Consider the following 18,724-nt stretch of genomic DNA (forward strand, 5'->3'; position numbering starts at 1 on the left):
TTTTAATGCGGAACATGGCGTAAGAGTGCTTTGCGACTTATGCAATTTTGCAATGATCGCACGGAAGTCACGCATAAAACCAATAAACAGAAAAAATCATATCAATTTGAAACTCATGCGCATTTTTTGGCTCGCATTTCGTATTTGAATTTCTTCGGTGTTAAATGCCAAAAATATTTTAAACACCCGATTGCACAAAAACAAAAAATACTGGAAAAAATCAGTAAAGAGAAAGAAACTAAACGAAAAGCAAAAAAAAAAAAACTCAAAACAAAAAACAGCATTAACATTTTAATAACAAGTTGCTTAAATCACGCAAAGCTGCTCTAAACAGGAAAAGATGGCAATGGCAGCAACAATATTCAATTATCGTACAAATCGACGCCAAATGTGAGCTAAACTTTATTTCTTCGCACTTAATGAGTGTGCAAAAGTCAATGGCATCGCTGCAAATTATAGTAACAAATTTTTAAAGACTTTTTTCTTTCAAGTTTAAGAGTATTAAGTATATTTCTTTTTAGTCTTCTAAACTATATATGTATGATGATTATATAAATAAAGCAAAACAAAAGACCTTGACGAATTCTAGTAATATTTACACAATAAAAATGTAAATTTCAGATTTTTACAGAAAAATAATTCGCATGAACTTCAGATGGATTATAAATCATAATAACACATTCAATCCAAATCTTTAGAATTAAACAATTTTCGACGAATATAAATTTATTTTATATTTCCAATATTGAATCCTTGTATTCAAATGTATATATTTTTATTTTTAGTCCAACAATAAACTTTCGACAATTAAAAATTAAATATCTTTCAAAATAAATATCTTTATTTTGAGCCATTAACAGCAAACTTTCAAAGTTTTTTTTCTATATATAGAGGATATTATACAAGGTGGATCTATTACAGAGTCATCTTCTTATGCAGTAGCCCAATTTTAAGCGGCTAGCAACTTTCACCTACTTCGATAATTGAGGAGCGTTTTTCGTGTTGCACCACACATCATTTAAATGAGAGTTTTACGTAAAAGCAGCAAAACTCAAATATGCAAAAGCAAAACTAAACAATTAGCATAATCAGCTGCCGCAATAGATGGTCGATGGTAGATGGTAGATGGTGGTAGTAAATTGTGCCAATTTCAAATAATTTATCCTATTCGTATTCGAATGCGGCAGTCCAACTGTGTGCAGACCATTCGAACAAATTATGAGCACCTCATGCAGATGCAACAGAAAGTGAAGACTTCCGCACTCCGTTCAAATGGGATGCACTTCCAGATTGATATCGTATTGGCAGATGCAACTGATCGCATCGCATCGCATCGCATTGCATCTGGATGCCTCATTTGTTGCATTGCATGCCAGCACGAATCAAATCGAAACTGAAAGTTTTCTTCTGCTCAAAAGCAAGCCGCAATTCAATTGGCCAGTGTTGTCACGTTGACCAGACGACGGGCATTTAGCCAATATTTATATAGTATATATTATATATGCCCTGCCCTGCCCTGGTCAGACAGTCTAGACGGGCCATTTCTCCCCACGAAAGCGGAAGGAAGATGTACTCGAACAACTTTCAATTTGCCACTTGGCATCTTGCTTGTGGCATCTTCAGATGAATTATAAGCACTTCCGTGCGCCCTACGGAACATTGCAACTCGCCAAGAAGAAAGTAAAATTGCAAAAATTAAAAGTGAAGCAAAAAGAAAAGCGGCGGGAGACACCAGTTAAACCCATAAAAATGTATAATGATCTAAATGCTTTTGCTATAACAATGGACACATAAAACACCGCAGCAAGCAGCAACAGCAAAAGCAACAGCACAACAACAATTCGCTCACTTCGCTCGCCAGTAGCGAACAAATTAATAACTTAAGCGTCAGGCCGAACACACACAAAAACGTAACATTTTCCAACATTGTCCAAGCGTTGCAAGTAGCGCAGTGTGCACAGTGGTTGCAACTCTATTGAGCTGGAGAATATACGATTACGCTACAAAAATTAACTATTCACTTGGGCTTTTACGTTTGTGAGTTATTAATGGAAAGCAAACTATGTATGTTGAAAGAACTAAAGTAATACATTTTTAAAACAAAAAGCATAAACATAATATTTTACTGAACTCGCACCTAGATCTTTTCCACATGATCGAATAATATTATTTAATACTCCAAAGCCAACAGACTTATTTTCTCATATTTCTAAATACAGTACAGACATATTTAAAAAAAAAAACAAATTTGTTAACCAACTTATTCATTTTCCCACCTTTTTAAAAACAAAATAAAGGCAACTTTTAAGTAAAGCAAACTTTTTAGTTTAATGAAATTTAAACAAATAAATTAATGGAAAAATCAAAAATGTTTTTTTTTGACTATACTTTTTTCATTTTCCATTTTAACAAATTACTTTAATATTTTTTGTATATTCCGAAGACACTGTGCACAGTCGTCTTTATCGTCTGTGGCCGTCGCAGCTGCTGTTGTAGCTTGTCGGTTATGGTTGTTGTTGTTGTTGTTGTTGTTGTTGTTAGTTGCTGCCGTTGGTTTTTAGCCATATAACGCGCATGCATTGCATTCACGTATTCGCATTCGCATTGGCAAGGTTGTTGATCTTCACATGTGGCATGCCCACACCAAAGCACCAAAGCCCCCTCCTTTCCTCCTTTCCGCTGTCATTGCATTGCGAATTTGTATGTGTACGAAGCGTATGTATTTCTTTATCCATTCGGAAACTGTTTCTTCTACTTGGCTCATTATAATCGCAGCGAGTAAGTGTGGTAGCGAAAAAAAAAAAATGCAAATAAATATGTCAATATATATTTGACTTTTACATAAATTTACTGCATAATGATAGATGTCATTATTTATAAATATATCATATCATATCGAAATGAAATGTATTTAGCTATCACTTGGCTGTCGACACAATGGAAAGTGTTTGATAAACAATGAACCCATTTCACCTCGACTATCACAACGAAAATTAATTAAGCTGCTTACGGCTGCTTCGTATATTTATTGGCCACCGGTTGGCAAATCGAAATTGAAATCTTATTTATCCATTTGTAACAACTCCACACAAGCTCAGCTGTAGAGTCAGCCTGTGGTCTGATAAATAATCCTCATAAATTGTGTGCAACTCTTTTCTCCCCAGCTAATTACTATGCACTTAATCAGTGACCATGAAGTAACTAAAACCTTAAAGCGCATAGCTCAAAACAATCCTAAACATCTCTAAAAAAAAAAACACCAATTGCCCAGCCACGCGTTTGCTGTGGTTGCGATGCGATGCGATGCTTTTGGTTTTTGTTGTCGTTGTTGTTGCTGCTGCTGCTGCTGCTGTGGTTTTTAGAGGTGTTTGATGATCAGACGACTCGCTGCTGAGCATTATAATCAAAAAGTCCTAAAGCGCATTTGCCAAAAGTGTACTCGTTGAGCATAGTTAGTGTTTGCCTTCATTAAAATACTTATATAGCTTATATTATTTAATCAAATATTTGCAAATTAGTTGGGTCGAATATTTAAAAAAAAATTTCAAGTAATGCATAATAACATATTTTATTGGTTGCATTAATCAGTCTGTTAGGCAATCAGGACAATTAACATAATTTCATATAAAATAACATATACTAAATAAATGAAAAGCTACAATCAAACTGCTTATTTAACTAGTAATCTATGAGTGGGTGACTGTGTGTGTATGTGTATGTGAGTGGTTAACAGGTGTATGTACATATATGGGTGTGTACTTCTGGTTACTGTACTAAGTATTCAGAAAGGCAGATCTACCAGGCATTGACACTGTCAATTGGACACAGTAAGCAGCTGATAATAAAATGTGGAGAAAAATGGGTTGCCAAAAATTTTAGTGTATGTGTGCCAAATGCATGTGTGTGAGTTTGATAAGCCCTGGGACCGAGATAATAGTGAGGCTGGAAAAGCTAAGTGGGCGTGGTCACCCAGGCGAACTTCATAAAGATTTGCCAGCTTACTAAAGGCACTTCTGAACAACTGTTGCTAAACAGTTGCGAATATTCTTAAACAGTTGTGCAGAACTGAAGCTGAGCTAAGCAACCTGCTGGTAGTTGATTTAAGTAAGAGGTCGAAAAAGTCAATGCCAAAAATTTTACTGAATGTGTTAAATTTATATGTGTGTGCGTTTGACTAGGCGTGGGACCGAGATAATAATGAAAACGGATTAGCCAAGTGGGCGTGGTCAGGCAGATGAGCTTCACAAAGATTGCCGAAGTTACTTAAGGTACTTTTAAGCAACTGTTGCTCAACAGTTGTTCAGAACCTCAACGCATTACTGATAAAGGCAAGGTTAGTGATCGTGTATAAAAATGACATGCCAAAAATTTTAGTGTATGTGTGCCAAATGCATGCGTGTGTGTTTGACTAGGCGTGGGACCGAGATAATAGTGACGCCGGATGGGTTCAGTGGGCGTGGTCACCCAGGCGAACTTCATAAAGATTGCCAGCTTACTAAAGGCACTTCTGAACAACTGTTGCTAAACAGTTGCGAATATTCTTAAACAGTTGTGCAGAACTGAAGCTGAGCTAAGCAACCTGCTGGTAGTTGATTTAAGTAAGAGGTCGAAAAAGTCAATGCCAAAAATTTTACTGAATGTGTTAAATTTGTATGTGTGTGCATTTGACTAGGCGTGGGACCGAGATAATAATGAAAACGGATTAGCTAAGTGGGCGTGGTCAGGCAGATGAGCTTCACAAAGATTGCCGAAGTTACTTAAGGTACTTTTAAGCAACTGTTGCTTAACAGTTGTGCAGAACCTCAACGCATTACTGATAAAGGCAAGGTTAGTGATCGTGTATAAAAATGACATGCCAAAAATGTTAGTGTATGTGTGCCAAATGCATGCGTGTGTGTTTGACTAGGCGTGGGACCGAGATAATAGTGACGCCGGATGGGTTCAGTGGGCGTGGTCACCCAGGCGAACTTCATAAAGATTTGCCAGCTTACTAAGGGTACTTCTGAACAACTGTTGCTAAACAGTTGCGAATATTCTTAAACAGTTGTGCACAACTGAAGCTGAGCTAAGCAACCTGCTGGTAGTTGATTTAAGTATAAGGCCGAAAAAGTCAATGCCAAAAATTTTACTGAATGTGTTAAATTTGTATGTGTGTGTGTTTGACTAGGCGTGGGACCGAGATAATAGCGAAGGCGGACTTGTTAAATGGGCATGGTCAAGTAGGCGGGCTTCGCAAAGATTACCAAGCTTGCTAAGAGTACTTTTGATCAACTGTTGCTCAACAGTTATCCAGAACCTCAACGCATTGCAGGTACTATAGGCAAGATTAGTGATCGTGTATAAAAATGACATGCCAAACATTTTAGTGTATGTGTGCCAAATGCACGAGTGTGCGTTTGACTAGACGTGGGACCGAGCTAAAAGTGTAGGTGGATGTGCTAAGTGGGCGTGGCCATGCAGAAGGGCTTCACAAAGAATTCCGAGCTAGCTGAGGGAACTTTTAAACAATTGTTGCTAAACAGTTGTGACCTTTGCTAAACAGTTGATCAGAACTGAGAGCCAATGCAATGAATTTGTAGAGCAAGCTGCTGGTAGTTAGCTTAAGTATGCATGAAGATGAAAAAGTCAATGCCAAGAACTTATCTGACCAACAGAAAAGTGAAGACGGATGTGCTAAGTCAGGTAGAACATTTTCAAAAAGATTTCCCAGAGTGTGTTAATCAACTGCTGCTGCTACAATAAAATTATTCGGACTGTAGCTCGCTTCAAAAATAACAACACAACATACACAGTTCTATATCAAATCTGAGTAAAAGAAGTTTGTCGGAATACAGAATTAATAATAATAATAACGTATACATATTTAAAAACATTAAGAATTCAAACAAACCGATTACTATTTATTTAAATTTTAATATGACATCAATTTTCCAAAGCTCAACCTATTTATGGGAATATTTAGTGAAGTAAAAATAATACTATAAATACTTTTTTTGTGTGTGTTTCACAGATGACAACAAAATTGGAGAATGACATTTTTGCATGTCGATCAATTTGTTCAGCATTTGGGTTATAGCCATAACAAAAGTAGTCGCCATGAAGCCATATAATACTAAGTGTAAGTTTAATGATTGTGTAGGCTATAAATACGAGTACGAGTATTATTATTGTTGGAGGTTTTATTGAATGTTAGTGTCAAAACGCAACCATTTCATTGAACTGCATTTTCACTGTGAATGTGTGTGCACAGTGCACACAGTTTATGGCTTAATTGGCCGAAACGAAATCGAAACTAAAACTGAAGACAAACTGAAAAAAAGTAAGTAACTGAAAAAAAAAAACAAAAACAAAACAAAAAAAGGAAAAACAAAACCAGTTGTGTATTTGACATTTGATTTGTGTGTGGCAGTCACAACATCCACATCTCCACATCTCAGGAGCAGTAGCAAACGAATTAACGAATACTAATGCGAATACCAGTTAGAGTTCGAGTACTTGTGTCCACAGAGTAAATTTTGTTGCATGTGCGTCACACACGGGGCGTATACTTTGTGGCTCATTATGATAGCTAAGCATATCACGCATACGTCCATTGCGCTAAATGGCCGTTACAATTTGAATGTCCAGCTGTTGATGGCGTTGAAGTTGCCGCCACATTCACAGCGATGCACCGTTCGCTGCAACTGCGAATGTCTCCGTAACATCTTTCTCTCCCTCTCGCTCTCTCTTTCTGTCTGACACTCTCTTTCTGACACTGTGTGTGTGTGTGTGTGTGCTTCTGTTATAATTCGCAAGTTTTCTTTGGCTTGCACATTCGCATAAATTTTCCGCTGCACCGGCAGACAGCGTCATTATAAAAGCCTCGTCTTACCAACTCGGCGTTAACAATTCAAATCCAGTTACAGACGCGAAATGATCTTCGCAATGGCAACGCGTCGTCGGTCTACCAAGAGTCTCCTGCACCTGAATCGGTCGCTCGTCAGCCTAATCGCGGCATTGCTTATTGTAAGTAGTGCCAAGTCAAGGATACCAAAATATATAGAGGATAATACTCCTCTTCACCAAAGCAAAGGATTTCCCCAATATATTCATTCATTTTTTTTTTGTTGTTGTGAAAACTTTTGTGTGTGTGCTCGAAAATGTAGAAAATAGTGGCTTCTAAAAGTGAAATACTTGATTCGAGTAAAACTCAATAACATGCATTTTATTTAACAAGTATTCGAGTGTTGAAATCTCTTAAGTTAAATAATGAGCTCAAGAATGGTGTTCTACTAAATTATGTCTTCGATTAAGCTTCAAAGTCAGCTGCTCAAAGGATATGTATAAAATCTTTATCTACTATAATTTAAGCACAGAATAATCTCATCATCATTAGATAATTTTTATATATGCATAATTTAACTTGTTCACAAATAGGTTTTTTAATTCAATTACTTACTAATTTATTTTGTCTGCAAGGACATATAAATTCCACGGCATTAAATAATAGTTAAAAAAAATAAATAAAGTAAATGTTTTTATTAACTACTTATAAATACTGTTATTCAAATAATAATTTAAATCAAGTAAACTCCATATCAAAATTCAAACAAAAGTTCCTAAAAGCAAAATTCAGATTTTTTAAAATATTAAACAAAATCATTTATTTTATACATATGTTTTTTTTTAATTTATACCAATTTAATTATTGAAAGTCAAAATTCAATAAACATTTTTTTTAATATTTTAAAATGATAAGAAAATAAAAATGAATATATTAATTAGTAATATTATATTTCAATATTACGAAAATGCCTAAACTAAATTTTAATAAATTAAAAATATTTTATCCATCATTTGAAAATTGAAAATTTATTTTTTTATTTATATTCAAATTAATATTATTCCAATTATCTAAAGTCAATATTTTTTTTATTTTAATATTATATTTCTTCATTAGGAAGAGTATTTGTGAAAATATGCATATATTTTAATAGAGAAGTTGTTGCTTTCAACCAAATGAAAAACGGTTATGATAATGGAAGAAAATCCATTGAAATAGTTGACAGCTGAAATGAATTGGCGGCATATCAAGTCAATCACTTGTCCATTAACAAGTGGATATTTGTCGTTAGCAATGCATCAATTAATCCCAGAGTTTAATCATATATATTAGCTGGCTGGCTGGCTGGCAAGCTGGTTGGCTGACAGTGTCTTACCATTCACTTAAGCTATAAGTCAGATTGGACACAATAAACAAACCAATTTCGTAGGCCATCCATCCCCAGAGCCAGGCGCTATTTAATCGCTCTCAATCAAAAGAAAGAAAATTGCGTGTTGAAAACATTTCATGTTCAAGCTAAATGAACTGATGTTGTTGTTGGTTTATGTTGTTTGTTGTTTGCTGTTTACTGTTTACTGTTTGGTTTGTTGCTTGTTGGTTGTTGGCGTTTTACAGCAGCAACCATCATCCATATGCATGGGCCATTGAACTTGCAGCGGACGCAGCTCATGCGCCAAGTCAATCATATAGAAATTACGCCAAAAACGATGAACGAGAAGGTGGTGAAAGAGGTGGAGAAAGAGGTGCTGCTGGGCGGGGGCAGAGCCACTGGCAAGTGGCCCGATCTCGTTGTAATGAACGTTGTTGCAACTCAAACAGAAAAGCGAAAGCGTATTGGTTAACTTTAATTAGTTTAATTACAAAACATACTTATATACATACTATAAAGATAAACATTTATATCGATGTGGAGGTACTAACACAACCGTTTAGCAAATAGCCAAGTAAATTGTGCGCTTTGCATTCACATGACCGACAATCGATGAACATTTTTTAACAATTTACATTTAATTGCTCCACTTTCGGCCACCTATCACTATCTCTTTCTCTCCCTCTTTCGCTGTATTTTGCTCCCCTTCTAACTCTCACCTACTTGCACTTACAGTTCACGTTGCAGTTGTCACTGTGCCACGCCCAATCGCAGCCACGCCTCACTCGCCGGCCCATAACGAAAACATCGATTGAAGGTTCGAGCGAGCGATCTGTGGCACCCGATCAACTGGCTCAGGCTGCGAGTCGCTCAGATGGACAAGGTCGCAACTATCAGCGTCGCGGATCGGTGGTGCATTCAAGGACCAAGGATCCTAGTCAGGGTAAGGAGTCAAACAATTAATTAATTTTAAATCAAGTTAAATGATAAATAAATAAGAATTATCTCTTGAAGATATAAACTCTCATAACTGAATTCCTTTCTATTAATCTTTTCATTAATCTTGTCTATTTATTTTTGATAACATTGCAAGGTTTAACTGACAATATAGCCCTTAAAGTATTTTGCTAGAAATAACTTGCTTCATTGTCTTTAATTGAGCTGAAATTGTAAGGGAAATAAACACATTAAAAGCACATTCAAAGCTCACTACTAAAGAGTTCAAAATTTTCAGTATTTAATATCTAGAATAACTTTGTCTAAAGTCAATAAAGAACTAGAATAACATTAGCTTTATTTGGCATTCATTAAATAAATAAATTAATCATTTAAAGCTAATTATATGATTCACAAGTAAAAACTTAGAATCTATTTAAAAACTTTAAGTTTCAAAAGATGAGCTTCGTTTAAAGTTGTAAGCAACATTGAACTAAAAGTAACTTAGCTTCTTTATGAAACATTAAAATATAAGGAACTTAGTTCATTATTTAAGTAAATCCTATATATGTTACTATCTATCTATGCTTTATATCGAAGACTGTCCGCAGCATAGAACTAAAATGAATTAGCTGTATATTCTATTTAAAATCAAACAATTTACTTCATAAATACATTTCGTGTCCCTTTTTTAAGAATTTAGAAGTCTGTCCGTAACTTAGAACTTGCATTATTTTAGCTGTTAACATATTCTTTTTAAAATCAACCAATTTACTTCATAAATACATTTCGTGTCGCTTTTTTAAGACTTTCGAAGTCTGTCCGTAACTTAGACCTTGCATTATTTTAGCTGTTAACATATTCTTTTTAAAATCAAACAATTTACTTCATAAATACATTTCGTGTCCCTTTTTTAAGACTTTAGAAGTCTGTCCGTAACTTAGACCTTGCATTATTTTAGCTGTTAAGATATTCTATTTAAAATCAAACAATTAACTTCATAAATACATTTCGTGTCCTCTTCTTTTAGACTACAGCTATGGCCAGCTGGAATTGAATCTCATACGACCCGAACACGAGACGTCTTCACTGCCGCCGCATGGCAAAATCAATGCGTATTATGGCAGCTCAACAACCCAATCGAATAATGTGCCACACGAGGAGGCGCATCACGACAAGGCGCTGGACGAATCGGAGACGGCAGCCGAGTACGTGGTCAATGCCATGAAGATGGCATATGGCACACGGCACAAGGATGCACAGCAGCCGCAGCTGCGTGTTGTGGCTGCCACGCAGCGACCTTATCATCCGAGTTCGAGTACAGAACAGCAACAGCAACATCAGCAGCAGCAGCAGCATCAACATCAGCAACGTCAGCCACAGCAGCAACAATATCATGAGCCACAACATCAGCAGCAACAGCAACAACAACACCAACAGCAGCAGCATCAGCAGCTGCCACACCAACAACAGCATCAGCAACCGCAGCAGCAACATCATCAGCAGCAGCAGCAGCAACACTTGGAGCAGGAGGCACACAAACAAGCCAAGGCGCAAGCACAAGCCGCATTATTGGAGGCACAGATGCAGGCAGAGCTGCAAGCCCAACTCGTGGAGCAGCAGGCATTACTGTTGGTTGAGCAACAACAACGCCAACAGCAGCTGCAACAACAACAGCAGCAACAGCAACCACATGCAATTGAGAGCACAGCTAGTGAGGCATCTCCACCAGCGCCAGCGCCAGTTTACGAGAAGGAATCTGGGCCACGCAGCTACGAAATCTACGAGACACCCGCACTACCAGACACCGAACCAGGCGCAGCGGTTGCAGCTGCCCCGGCTGGTGCTGGTGGTGCTGCTGGTGGCGACATCGAACGCTTGTATCGCACCAAATACTACAGCTATCCAGCGCCGCAGCCATATCGCAATCTCGAGGCAGAGGCCGAGGAAAAGGTGCGTGTGTCGGCCTCCACGGAAATACCCAAGGCGGAGATCATGAAGCAGATCGAGAAGAGCGTCATTAAGTACATGAAAGAGCTAGAGGCTGAGGGCAAGATAATAACAACACCGCAAGAACTGGCGCCGCCAGCCACCAAGACCTACTACAAGCTGCTCTCGCTGCCCAACTCGAGTCGCGACGTTGCCTCATCCGTGGGCGAAGAAAAGCGCTACAGCAGCAACGGAGGCAGCAGCAGCGGTGGCATTAGTGGCATCAGTGGCAGCGGCAGCACAGTGCGTCCCAAGTACAGCAGCAGCAGCAGCAACGGTCGCCAACCCATTGCGCACATCTCTAGTCAGCAGCACACACAATACCATCAGCAGCAGCAGCAATCACAGCTGAAGCCCATTGCACATGCGTTGACCAAACCCCAACGCTATCAGGCCGAAACGGAGACTGCCTATCAAGCACCCGAATTGTCAGCCGAAGCGCTGGCGCCCAACGTGGAGTTCATCTATAAGATCAAGACGCGTGCACCGCTGCAAACGGCCACCGTGAAGACGGTATCGAAGCCATATACGCTGCCGCTCAAGAGCAGCGCCGAACACTTTGATCACGGTGCTGCGATGAAGAACATCGAGGAGTTTGATCTATCGCATGTGGTGACGACGCCAGAGCGTGAACTCGAACAGGAACGTGTGACGAGCAAGCCGCAGAAATTGTACTTCAATTCGGAGATCTATCACGACATCAATTCGCTGCCGTACAAGGGTGAAAAGTTGCGTGGCAGCCACCTGCAGCATGCCGCTCAAGAGTATCGCCACAAGCTCAAATCGAGCGGTGAACTTCATCCGGATTACAAGGGTTATTCGGGTTATTTTGCTGAGCCCGCTTCCAGCATGGAACTAGCTGAGAAGCAGCCAGTCAGCGCCTTAGAAGGCGAGGAGAGCGAAGAGATGGGCTACCCCATACCGTATCAGTATGTGCTGAAGAAGGAGCCGCTCTCGAGCAAGTACGAGGAGGAGCGCGAGAGTTGGGAATCGTTGCGTCTGGCGCATGGCAAACCCAACTCGGGTGGCTACAAATCGAGTGCAGCTGCAGCAGCTGGTGGCAGCGGCAGCAGCAGTTTGGACTACGATAGCTACAGTCCCAAGTTCAACAACAATCCCGAGGGCTATGGCTATCAGCATACCTATAAGACACGAGGCGTTGGCTCACCGGGTGGCGCTCAATCCTCTGGCAGCAATGGCATCAAACGTGGCAAACGCGGTGGAGGTGCCCATCCGCAGGCGGGCAAGAAACTGTTGCGAGGCGGTGGCAACTCTGGCGGCGGTGGTGGGGGTGGGGGTGGTGCCACAATCGTTGGCGGTGGCAAGCACATGAAGGATCTGGAGGCCAATTTGGCACTGCGACCACCACCCAAGAATTAGTCCATTACATTTCTAGTAGTTTATCATATTCCCCAAAATTGTTGTCAGTTCACATCTCTACTACTCAGTGTTAATTTTTTTTTTGTTTTGTTTTTTTCCCCTTTAGTTTTAAATGTTAGTTGTGCTAATGCTAATTATTTATTTGATATAGCCTGTTGCTATTCGTGGGTGGGGGCAACCATCCAGCTAAGTAGTAAACGAATGCCGATTGCTGATTCGAATCATACTCATCGTACTATGCCCTAGAGAAATACTGTTTGTAGTTCACAATATGTTAAATAAATACAATTATGAAAAGCTCGATATGAAAAGCTGTTCAAAGCTCCAAGTGTATTCAGTTGCATCTCATTTTTGTTACAGATTTCATCGACGAACCTTAACTTAAAGTCTTTAAGTCTTTAAGCATAGCTTTGTAGTCGAGCTTAAAAGCTTGGGAGCTTAAATGATTTGAGTATTAGTGCCAAGCTAATATAAGTTTTCAACCGGGCTCTCAAAAAGGCAAAGAACGATCACTTTCTTCCATGACTTTGTATTATTGACGATTTCCGCATCGTCCTTCTTTGATTAGCTCATATGGAAAAACAATTAATAGAACTCATTCATAAGAATCGCATTGAACAATTTCTGTTGAATTGTCATACAAATAAAATCATATTTTTAATGTGCAACTAATAACAGCCGAGCTGCAAATCATTTCTTGTAGCATACTTTGAGGCTGTGTCAATTTAAAACATCCTGTTGAGACAAAAATTGTAGTAAGTTTAATCTAAGTATTTTCAATTATTATTTGGCACTAAAATTTTAAATAGAATAGAATAGAAATAGAATATAGAATCGTATAGATCTTATGTAACCATTTGTCACAACTATGTATACAAGCTCAGCTGTAAAGTCAGCCTGTGGTCTGATAAATAATCCTCATAAATTGTGTGCAACTCTTTTCTCTCCAGCTAATTACTATGCACTTAATCAATGACCATGAAGTAACTAAAACCTTGAAGCGCATAACTCAAAACAATCCTAAACAACTCCAAAAAATGCTTTTTGTTGCTGTTGTTGTCGTTACTGTTGCTTTTAGATGTTTGATGATCAGACGACATGCTACTGTGCTTTATAATCTAAAAGCCTTAACCATTGTTTTCAATGAAACAATATTAATTGATATTTTTTTTATAGGTAATAGAATCGTTGTTAATCGTTAATGATTATTTTAACAAATAGTTTTTTTTTATACATAATTTTGTAATTTTTAAATGTAATTGGAATGTTAAGATTTTTTGTTTTTAGTGAACCTTTTTTACGGAAAAATGTTGAAAGTTGTGCTATTTTGAATTTTGCAGCTTATATTGTTTGATAGAAATTCTACAAATTTTTAAAAAAAAAATTGTTAAATTTGGTATCAAAAATATTCAAGAACCATTTTCCTTAAAAATAATACTTCATTGTGTTTGTAATAATACTCTGGGCAAATTTTTTATTTCACATAGAATCGAAGAAAAAAAACAAAGCCTTAAACATAAGAATCAGAATCTCACATGCAAGGTGTGAGGCAACATTAAACATTATTTGGCAAAAATGGAAAAGATGAACCAAAGCCCCGAACAGACTTATTCATGATGCGAATAATGCTCGTAGTGCTCGGAATGATGCACTGGCTCCTCGTAGTGTCCATGCTCGTGCAGATGTGATTCGCTGTGATTTTCGAGGACCAAGCCGTGGTTGTGATTGTGTTCAGTCTTGGGATGCAGGATCTTCAACTTTTGCTTGGTGCCGCCAATTTCGATGGGTTTCTTCACCAAATGCTGATCCTCCTTCTTGATGTAGACGGGCACAGCATGATAATGATGGAATTTGACGCTCTGATGCGATGTCGCATGCTTATGATCGACCTCGTGATGCACCTCGGTCTCCTCATGCTCCGGCTCATATTTCGAATGCTCCTCATGCTCGTATTCATGGATTTTGAGTGCGCTGGTTAAGGCCAAAAGCGCCAGGCAAGGAAGCTAGGAATAAACAAAACAAGGCACGTTAAAAAAAATATATATATACTGCTGATTGTTCAGTTTATCGAAAGGATCAAAAGATCGTTTAGAGCGTTGACGTTGATCCTCGATATCCTTTTGTTTGATTTGCATGCGTTGCATTTATAAATTCATATTTTGCTTACAACGAATTTCAGCATATTTATTTTGGTATTGTAGTTTCACACAAAACACGACGAACACACAAAAAAACAAATACACTTTCACAAGGTGATGAACAACGAAGAAAAAAAAAAGTTTGAAATGGATGTGGAATTATTTCCTGGAATACGGTTTGGGATGTGAACTCCTTGACGGTGGTGAACTGAATGTGGCTCAACGTTTGGGACCAGATTCGATTTATACCCAAAAAATGATGTGGCGAGCATAAGCCGAACCGACAAACAACGAGCAAGTGAAATGTGCAACACAACAACAACAACAACAACGACGACAGCATTAACCATTGAGTAACCGCGGCAACGAACTTCAAAACGAACAACAACAATTGCTGCTGCAGCAGCAGAAAATCGAAGTCGAAGTCGAAGTCGAAGTCGTTAGCAGCATATATGAGAAGTTGTCGCTAACATTGTGTTAGCTTGCAGCGCACACACACACTAACACACTTAAACACTTGAGCACACACACTCACACACACCGAGACACTCGAGCACATGCGTGCGAAACTCGTACAATTAAAAAATTATTACGTATACGCCACCGCCTGGCCGTCACCTGGAGCAAGGCGCTTTTCCACTGAAAACTTGTTATCAATTGATGTGGCAGCCACAGTAGCAACAGCAGCAGCAGCAGCAGCATCGGGTTAACCACCGTCAAACACACTAACAACAACATTAACCGGTCGAGCGTTGCACAAATATGTAATGCAAGTGCAAGGTAATTGTACAAAAAACAAAAATAAAAATAAAAAAAAAAACGAAACATACTGTGTATTGTATTGTATACTATTTGCAAAACAACGACGGCCAGCAAACAAAATAAACAAAATAATATTTGTTAAAATTTGCTTTTGTTTTATGGGTTTGCAACTTTGTACGATTTACACTAATTGGCCGCAAACTGACATCGATATCCAATTCAAATTTTCGTGGGGTTTTCCAACGTGTCACCCGAATAATCTTCCTGTTTGGTTGCTTTGGCGACACTTTGTGGCTGCAAAAAAGATGCTCGTTCGCAATTGTTTGGCATGAGTGTGAAGTAACAATTGCTGTTCTGTGCATGCAACTACTGAAACAATTGTGGCAAGACACTCTCTAGTAGCTTTTTGCTTCCTCGTTCATACATATTAAGCCGCGCCCAATAACATGTTAAATGTAAATGCATAAATTTGGTGAATGCTTGAGAAATTGGTGCACGGATGATGATGATGATGATGATGATGATGGATGGATGAATTGATGGATTGGCCCTAATTACAGCAATGAGGGCTGTGTATGCAACACGTTGCAATGGCGCTGCATTTGAATTGTTCGCTGCACGTTGAAGCACACTAAGAGGAGAATTGGCAGTGAAAGGTGTTTTTTGGGCTCGCATGCCTATTTTTTGTTTTCATTTATTCCAGACACTTTCACAATTGACTAATAAACTAATAACGATTAAACGATTTTAATCAGTTTCCTAGCGCTCCAATTAACATTTAAATGTACAAATAAAAATCAAAACGATTGCTATTAAAATGCAGTACGATTAGATAATCATGTGGTGAATGGCGCTGTTTGGCTCAGGAAGCTCAAAATTGCGAAAATTTCCAAAAAACACACAAATCCAAATTGTCTATTTGAGACGAACTTTGAAGCCGCTGTAAACGTTTTGACTGTCTTGCCAAATGATACTCTTGTTTTTTTTTTTTTTTGTTTTTCTTGATGTCGTTGTTGCTGTACTTGCTACTGTTTTGGCTATATGCACAATCGAGTGCATTTCATTGGGTTAGTATGCTTCAACAGCAAACATTGTAGACAAGAAATTGCAATGCAAAACAAAAAAAAGTAAAAGTAAACTACAGACTTTCTCACACAATGACGACAACACAATTTGCATAACCAGCAATTGCCGTAGTCCAAAGCGCGCCTGCTACACAAGCAATTTTAATTAATATTTTGTGATAAACGATAAGCCTTTTATATAACGGCAATCCTCTTCCCAATTGGCAGGAAATCGCTCAACGCGTTCAGCCCGCCTACTTTGAATGCGTAACAGTCGATAACAGCCTGTTGCAGTGCGCCACCACTTGTTGTTAGCGTAATCGATTAACCGATAAGAATGCTCCGCGATTCTAACAGCTGTGCGAGGAACAGCGTACACAACATGAATGTGACCAGGCTAGTTCTATGCTCTTACAAGTTAGTTTCAACAAAAGCGGAAGGGTAGAAATGATTTTAAACAAATAAATTGTTAAATGTACTACTGTTTAAATCCATAATAATGTGCAAATGAATTAGATTATTAATTAATTTGAATTGAGGGACAAATTCATTTGTATATAAATGGTATTTTTGTTAAACTGTATTGGTATATTTATGACATTTGTTATTTTTATCGGCACAGCCACATGGGCTTAGTTGCATTCTATAAACAGTGAGTAGCATGAACAATACAGTTCCACCATTGCCACCGTTGGTGCCCATATCCACTAAATTGAGTCAAACCAACGCTAACGATGTTGCCCAACGTGAGAATACGTCGGTGAAAAGACCGTTGCCACTATTGATACCGTTGGCAAGCAAAGCACCGCTAAAGCGGGGCGTTAACAAAGCTCTGGACGAGCCCGTTGTCATAATGCCAGCAGAGGAGCTATTATTATCCCTGGAACCACAAGTGAAAGAGGATGCATTCGCCGAGCAAAGGTTGGTAATTGATTTGGCCGAACTTGAAACCCTTGAGGAGGCGATGCACACCGAAGAAGTAGTTGTGGAAGCACAGCCTCCAGCGGACCCACCAGCAGAGCCACCAGCAGAGCCACCAGCAGACCCACCAACAGACCCACCAGCAGAGCCAACTTCAGCTTCCATTGAGTTGCCCGTGACTACAGGCAAGCAATGCGGTCACTGCGATTCTCGATTGTCTAATCTGGCGGAGCTTAAGTGCCATGAGACACATAAGCATGGCATCAAGCATTTTTGGACTCGAACCCTTGAAAAATACTCGAATGTCAATTTTGTGTTCGTCTGTGACATTTGCCGCATGCTGCTGTCCAATCTGAAGGCGTTGACTGCTCACAAAAAAAATCATGCTCCGCCTAAAAGACAGTATCTAAGAAAATGCTATATGTGCATTAAGTATTTTCATAGTCGAACAGCATGGGAGAAGCACTGCACCACCCATAAGCCAGACGATCCAATAAATAGAGTCACAAATTGTCCAATATGCAATAAGGGTAAGTTTACATCAAGATTAGTAAAGTTATGTGAAACACAAAATCCTAACAAAAGCGATCTCTCTCACAGAAAATATCAGAAATATGAATTTGCACATGCGCTCACACTCAACTGATAGAAGGATCCTTTGTAATGAGTGTGGCATGACTATGAAGAATATGATATCCTTTCGCCAGCACCAAGAACGACATTTGAAAGAGCTTAAATATAAATGTGATGACTGTCCCCGTCGATTTGTTGCAAAATGCGATTTGTACTCGCACCGCAAGAGCATCCATATACCTCACAAACATGTTTGCACCGATTGCAATAGGACCTTTCCTAGACCAAATATGCTGCGCAAGCATAACGAATTCTATCATTCAGACGATCATCCGCCTTACAATTGTGATCGTTGTGACAAAAGGTAAATGCTAACACATTACAGCACTAAAACAATTTATGTATTTATTTTCTATTTTTCATAGACGCCAACACAGGGACATAAAGCCAAAGAAACCAAGACGTAATGATCCCTACTTAAGGGCATCTACAATAACTGATGAGTAATATATTTTAGTGTAAGATTCCTTTGTACAAGTTATAAGATTGCTAAGTATCTTTTTAATGAAATGAAAATCATTATTTTAGTTTTAGATACTATTGATGCTGTTTAAGCAATACCAGTAATACTGATTGAAGTAATATAAGTGGGAAATTTTTTCAATGAAGTTGAACTATTGTTTTATTTCCACCAAACAAATTCAAATACCGCAAATCGATTAGTGTTGATATGTGATATCGATAGTTGGCTAAACTGCGCGCCCACCTC

General features: G+C 38.5%; 3 protein-coding genes across 4 annotated transcripts; 2 read left to right on the forward strand and 1 right to left on the reverse strand.

The window, feature by feature from the left end:
• The first annotated feature begins 6,880 nt into the window (after positions 1–6,880).
• LOC132795840 (uncharacterized) lies at positions 6,881–12,820 on the forward strand. The gene is made up of 3 exons (XM_060806748.1): positions 6,881–7,005; positions 8,928–9,135; positions 10,159–12,820. The coding sequence occupies exons 1-3, from the start codon at positions 6,913–6,915 to the stop codon at positions 12,495–12,497; spliced, it is 2,640 nt and encodes an 879-aa protein (XP_060662731.1). The 5' UTR covers positions 6,881–6,912; the 3' UTR covers positions 12,498–12,820.
• Positions 12,821–13,949: 1,129 nt separating this feature from the next.
• On the reverse strand, positions 13,950–14,848 carry LOC132796683 (histidine-rich glycoprotein). Its single transcript, XM_060807936.1, has 2 exons — positions 14,665–14,848; positions 13,950–14,500 (listed from the first exon to the last, which is right to left on the reverse strand). The coding sequence occupies exons 1-2, from the start codon at positions 14,677–14,679 to the stop codon at positions 14,105–14,107; spliced, it is 411 nt and encodes a 136-aa protein (XP_060663919.1). The 5' UTR covers positions 14,680–14,848; the 3' UTR covers positions 13,950–14,104.
• Positions 14,849–16,940: 2,092 nt separating this feature from the next.
• LOC132795124 (zinc finger protein 287-like) lies at positions 16,941–18,621 on the forward strand. Of its 2 annotated transcripts, XM_060805616.1 has the most exons (4): positions 16,941–17,912; positions 17,983–18,319; positions 18,381–18,473; positions 18,544–18,558. In XM_060805616.1, the coding sequence occupies exons 1-3, from the start codon at positions 17,123–17,125 to the stop codon at positions 18,460–18,462; spliced, it is 1,209 nt and encodes a 402-aa protein (XP_060661599.1). In that variant the 5' UTR covers positions 16,941–17,122; the 3' UTR covers positions 18,463–18,473; positions 18,544–18,558. The 2 variants fall into 2 exon arrangements, with proteins under 2 accessions (XP_060661599.1, XP_060661598.1); XM_060805615.1 differs by having other exon boundaries at positions 16,942–17,912; positions 18,381–18,621.
• The last annotated feature ends 103 nt before the right edge of the window (positions 18,622–18,724 follow it).

Source organism: Drosophila nasuta, chromosome X (assembly GCF_023558535.2).
Source record: "Drosophila nasuta strain 15112-1781.00 chromosome X, ASM2355853v1, whole genome shotgun sequence".
Lineage (NCBI taxonomy): Eukaryota > Metazoa > Arthropoda > Insecta > Diptera > Drosophilidae > Drosophila > Drosophila nasuta.